The sequence below is a fragment of the Nerophis lumbriciformis genome, linkage group LG27 (assembly GCF_033978685.3).
Source record: "Nerophis lumbriciformis linkage group LG27, RoL_Nlum_v2.1, whole genome shotgun sequence".
NCBI classification, from domain to species: Eukaryota; Metazoa; Chordata; class Actinopteri; order Syngnathiformes; family Syngnathidae; genus Nerophis; species Nerophis lumbriciformis.
The window spans coordinates 4,456,411-4,462,410 of record NC_084574.2 but is presented as its reverse complement, the minus strand read 5'-3'; the positions used below and the strand labels follow the sequence as shown (position 1 = coordinate 4,462,410).

General features: G+C 40.4%; 1 protein-coding gene across 2 annotated transcripts in view; it reads right to left on the bottom strand.

Moving 5' to 3' along the window:
* Window positions 1-504: 504 nt before the first annotated feature.
* Window positions 505-6,000, bottom strand: part of sgms2a (sphingomyelin synthase 2a) — a 232,687-nt gene continuing 227,191 nt past the window's right edge. For both annotated transcript variants that reach the window (XM_061923022.2, XM_061923021.1), the window contains 2 exons: window positions 2,774-2,940; window positions 505-1,021 (listed from right to left, as the gene is read on the bottom strand). In XM_061923022.2, the coding sequence (XP_061779006.1) occupies window positions 839-1,021; window positions 2,774-2,940 (350 nt within the window). In that variant the 3' untranslated portion in view covers window positions 505-838. The remainder of the gene's footprint in view (window positions 1,022-2,773; window positions 2,941-6,000) is intronic.

Here is a 6,000-nt window from a genome sequence, read left to right as displayed (position 1 = left end):
CCATCCTCACCTATGGTCATGAGCTTTGGGTTATGACCGAAAGGACAAGATCACGGGTACAAGCGGCCGAAATGAGTTTCCTCCGCCGAGTGGCGGGGCTCTCCCTTAGAGATAGGGTGAGAAGCTCTGTCATTCGGGGGGAGCTCAAAGTAAAGCCGCTGCTCCTCCACATGGAGAGGAGCCAGATGAGGTGGTTCGGGCATCTGGTCAGGATGCCACCCGAACGCCTCCCTAGGAAGGTGTTTCGGGCACGTCCGACCGGTAGGAGGCCACGGGGAAGACCCAGGACACGCTGGGAAGACTATCTCTCCCGGCTGGACTGGGAACGCCTCGGGATCCCCCGGGAGGAGCTGGACGAAGTGGCTGGGGAGAGGGAAGTCTGGGCTTCCCTGCTTAAGCTGCTGCCCCCGCGACCCGACCTTGGATAAGCGGAAGAAGATGGATTGATGGATGGATGTACGAGAGGCTGTCTTTTTGAGTGAAAACAAGACTTTGTGCTTACTTTAATCCAGTTTAATACAATTTATGGATGAAACACACATACCGAGGGGTTCTGAAATGATTAATAATACTAGTTTGGAGTGACTTTTCAAGGCAGTTTTGGTACACATAATGACGCTGAACCCACTAAGGCACCTTGTGACACTGATAACGAGGTCATTCGATAACAAATTTGGTAGTGTAGTTGGTTCTAGAAGGTGCTGGCTGGCACGAGTATCAGTTGTACACAGAAAAAGATAAATTACAGCAATAGACAGACTTGACAGACAAAGCGCGATGAATCCTTTCCAGGCACGTTTGTTCGTTTAAAAACCTCGTCAAACACCGGAACGAACGGTCACTCGTCCCGTGTGCTCTGTACTATGGAGTATTTCTTACAGGGGTTCTTCAGGCAAGCGGGGGCCCAGCTGACGGGCCAGCCGTACACGCACGGCACGGGCGTGTGCACGTTCCTCTCCATCAAGTTGAACAGGGGGTTCCACCAGGCGCTGGTTAGGTACTTGTTGGGGCAGCACTGACACTGTACACAGGACACACTTTCACTATTAACAACATTTATGACTACTGTAGATTACATTATTAATAGGGACGCTTGCACTAGGGATGTCCCGATCCAGGTTTTTGCACTTCCGATCCGATACCGATATTGTTTTTGCATTTCCGATCCGATACCGATACTGACCGATACCGATACTGACCGATACTGGCCTATCCGAGCATGTATTAAAGTTTAAAGTTATTTAGCCTACTTAGTTGTCAGAATCATGTTGAAAAGGGTTTTAGTACTCTTGATAACAACTAGCCAGCTGAATTAGGGGAGTTTGAATAATACACAATGGTTGGTAACAAGAAACTGACCTGTTTATTCAAGGATAAACACAAAATAGACAAAATTATACATGACAAACAGAAATGGCATCATTGAACTAGGGCTGGGCGATATGGCCTTTTTTTAATATTGCGATATTTTAAGGCCATATTGCGATACACAATATATATCTCGATATTTTGCCTTAGCCTTGAATGAACACTTGATGCATATAATCACAGCAGTATGATGATTCTATGTGTTTTGATTGATTGATTGAGACTTTTATTAGTAGGTTGCACAGTGAAGTACATATTCCGTACAATTGACCACTAAATTGTAACACCCCAATAAGTTTTTCAACTTGTTTAAGTCGGGGTCCACTTAAATTGATTCATGATACAGATATATATTATCAGATATATACTATCATCATAATACAGTCATCACACAAGATAATCACATTGAATTATTTACATTATTTATAATCCAGGGTGTGGAGGGGGGCGCCGGATGTAAGTGTCAAAAAGACAGCCAAAAGAGTTTGATATGAGAATAAATCTAAAGTTAAAATATAGGGTAGAAATGCACCCATTTGCAGGAAATGTAGTCTTGATTTTCAAAATGTTCTTTCAAGGCTTGCATGTCTACATTAAAACATTCTTCTTCATACTGCATTAATATATGCTACTTTTAAACGTTCATGCAGAGAAGGAAATCACAACTAAAAAAAAATCACAAATTTTTTCATACGGTGTTGATGTGGAAATTTTTGCCTCGGCATTTTGATGGTGTGGACGTGTGGCACCGAATGGAGATAAGCGTCTCGACAGACGTCACAATATTTGAACAATGATGACGAAAACTGTTTTCTCTGTCGTGTCCGTGTGTCAAAAATTGTTATGCGCTTATTTTTTTATTTGATTTTGTGCGTGGCATAGATTTGCTATGCGCAGAGGACGCTTAAACAGTGCGCAATTGCACAAGCGAGCACCTTAGAGGGAGCGTTGCTCGCACGGCTGCGCTAGCATCACAGCTAACGTTAGCCATGCTGCTACCTCTCTGCTCGGGGAGGACGTATACGTATGTGACGTATGACGTGACAGTATGTGACGTGTGTAAGAAGGTGCACTTGCTGTCTGTGAGAGGGAGACACAGGAAAGAGTGAGAAGAGCCTGTCGTGTAATGCCAGCAGCTAAAAGCAACTGCGTGAGAATTCAGACCTGTGGATGTGTTGAAGGTGTGCTGGAAAATGCGGAACGGAAATTACGGAGCAGCAGAAAAGTGGAATGTATTATTTAAATCGGTGCGTTGGAAAACACGGACCGGAGTTTTTTTTAAAACTGGATCTGGATCGGCATTTTCCCATGCCTTGCCGATACGCAATTTTTGGCAAATATCAGCAGCCGATTCGATCCAAATATCGGATCGGGACATCCCTAGCTTGCACACACACACACACACCTGTGTGTTGGCCATGGTGTGGTACCACCAGAAGAGACGCGTTGTGATAAAATAGGCCACCACCACGTCCACGCTGTAATGCTCGTGCGCCACCAGGATGCAGACCACGCCCACCGCACTCAGCAGCCAGCACATCAGATGGTACCACCAGAACGACCGAGGAGAGTCTGAAGGAGCACACCGCATGCACGTACACACACACACACACACACACGGTGACAACATGACGACAATATGTTCAGAGCAGACTGTCAAAGACGTACACTGCAAAAAGTCAGTGTTCAAAAACGCGAAAAAAAAATACAAAAATGAGGGGTATTTTATTTGAACTAAGCAAAATTATCTGCCAATAGAACAAGAACATTTGGCTTGCAAGATTTTCCAAAACAAGTAAAACTAGTCCTAAGTGTCCCAATACTTTTGTCCAGTTTTAGTAGTACGTGTCCCAATACTTTTTTCCAGTGGTAGTCCTAAGTGTCCCAATACATTTGTCCAGTGTAGGTGTCCCAATACTTTTTTCCAGTGGTAGTCCTAAGTGTCCCAATACTTTTGTCCGGTGGTAGTCATAAGTGTCCCAATACTTTTGTCTAGTGTACCTACCTTGTCTGCATTGCGTAGGCACGCTGGTGCTTCCTGCTTTTAAGCAGCCATCTTAAAAAAAACAGCAGCGCAGCGGTTCTTTGAAGGGTCATAAAATCAAAACCGGAGCAGTTAGAAAAACGCTGTTCTGTACTTTTATACACAAGGGTTCAATCTCTCTCCTGTGTTAGTTTGAAGCCGAAACGACAAACGCGCTCAGAGGAGATAGTTTTTGAAGGAAGGTGACCGGTTTTTACAAAAAATTTGTTTTGAAGGGGGAATAGCAAACTTCCTGTTGATTTTTGCGGGGGGTTGTCAATCTATGAAATGTAGGTCTAAGTGAGACCTACATAGAGGTTTTTGTTTCATGTCTCTCCGACCTTCCCAGTGGGAGTTACAGGCAGTTTTGTCATTTTTTTCTTCCGAGGAGCAGTTTTTTCAGCGTTTTATTCAAAAATTGCGCTAGAGCGCAATTTTGAGATTTGGGGTTAGGTTTTTTTAATTAAATCGCAATTTTTGCCAGTCCTGATGTATGTGTTCAGTTCGGTGAGTTTTGAAGCATGTTAAGGGGGTCAAATTACAGCTCAAAGAGGCAAAAGTGACTGTTTTTAGTACTTTTTTGTCTTGAAGGGGGAATTGCCAACTTTCTGTTGATTTCTGCCCAAGGATGTACAATTATGAAATCTAGGTCTAAGTCAGATAGAGAATTTTGTTTCATGTCTTTCCGACCTTCCTAGTGGGAGTTACAGGCAGTCTAGTTTTTTTTTTCCTAGGGGGCGCTAGAGCGCAATTTTGAGTTTTGGGGTTCGGTTTTTTCATTAAAAGACCATTTTCGCAGGTCCTGATGTGTGGGTCAAATATGGTGAGTTTTGAAGCATGTTAAGTGGGTCAAATTAGTGCTCAAAGAGGCGGCCGGTATAATAATAATACAACCTTACAAATTCAATAGGTCCTTATGTCCCATTGCATAAGGACTCCCTGTGGGAGTCCTTATGCAATGGGCCATGCGGGCCCTAATTAGCTAACCTCAATGAACCCAAAAACACCTTAAAATAAGTATATTCTCACTAATAACAAGTGCATTTTTCTTGGTAGAAAAAAAAAAGAGACCTTTTTGCTCAATATGTTGAAAAATATTCTTAAATGAAGTAAATGCTAGTGCCATTATCTTGACATAATGATATGCGCTCGGCATTACATTTCTTGAAACCAGCAAACTTATACTAAAAACTAATTTATTGTTCTTAATGGAAAGGCAACAAGGCAAGCGCTTGTTACTCTCGGGGTCTCCTAGCCGCTCAGGCAAATCATATTGTCTAAAAATGCATTTTTCCATGGATAACATGACATCATCGCGCCAAGTGCGTGCTCTTTCAGTCAATTAGTGCGCATATATACAGCCCGGCCCCCGGCTAAACATTTTTAAATTGTAATTTTGAAGAATTTATCTGAATGTGCATGAACTATTTCTGTTCAAAATTGTTCGAACTGTCAAATGTTAAATGTTTAAATATTAACTGTCAGTTTACTGTACTGTGCCAACTGTACTACTATATGAGTACCTATTTTCTATTGTTTCATTGAAAATAAAACAGCAAAGTCCATTTGGCTGTCATCTGTTTTAATTATGAGACACAATTGTGTCAAAGTCATGATTTTTTTATTTCATGCTTGAAATAAGAAATGATGACTTTAAAAAAGTAGTTTTATACTTGTGAGTGTTGATGACACAGCTTTGCAACACTTGATATTCTAGTTTCAAGCATGTTTTACTCAATATAGCTCATCAAATCTCAGCAACAAGCTGTAATATCTTACTGAGATCATTTAGGAGCAAAACACTTAAAACAAGTAAAACACTCTAACATAAAATCTGCTTAGTGAGAAGAATTATCTTATCAGACAGAAAATAAGCAAATATCACCCTTATTTGAGATATTTCATCTTACTTAGATTTCACTTTTTGCAGTGTAATGATAAGCAGCCACTTCATTAGGTACAAAGAAGGTACACAACATAGTAGTAAAAATACTGTACATACGTCTGGCCAAGTATTACAAACACATTACTGTAAACTGAGCTCTAACAACAATAGTAGACAAAAAAACTAACTAGAAACAGAAAACAACCACATTTTTGTATACCATCGTTGTCATTATTTAATTATATTCATTAGTCTTGAAATTATTTATTGTAGCATTACAGCAATTTTTTTAGATGCAAAATGTCATTAAAAATGCCTAAAATGTGAATGTCTTTTTACCAAAGATTCAGTGTTTTTTGTTTTACTTGCTATCTGACGTCACACTGCAAAAAGTGAAATCTAAGTAAGATGAAATATGTCAAATAAGGGTGATATTTGCTTATTTTCTGTCTGATAAGATAATTCTTCTCACTAAGCAGATTTTATGTTAGTGTTTTACTTGTTTTACGTGTTTTGGTCCTAAATGATCTCAGTAAGATATTACAGCTTGTTGCTGAGATTTGATGACCTATATTGAGTAAAACATGCTTGAAACTAGAATATCAAGTGTTGCAAAGCTGTGTCATCAACACTCACAAGTATAAAACTACTTTTTTAAAGTCATCATTTCTTATTTCAAGCATGAAAAAAAAAAATCATGACTTTGACACAATTGTGTCTCATA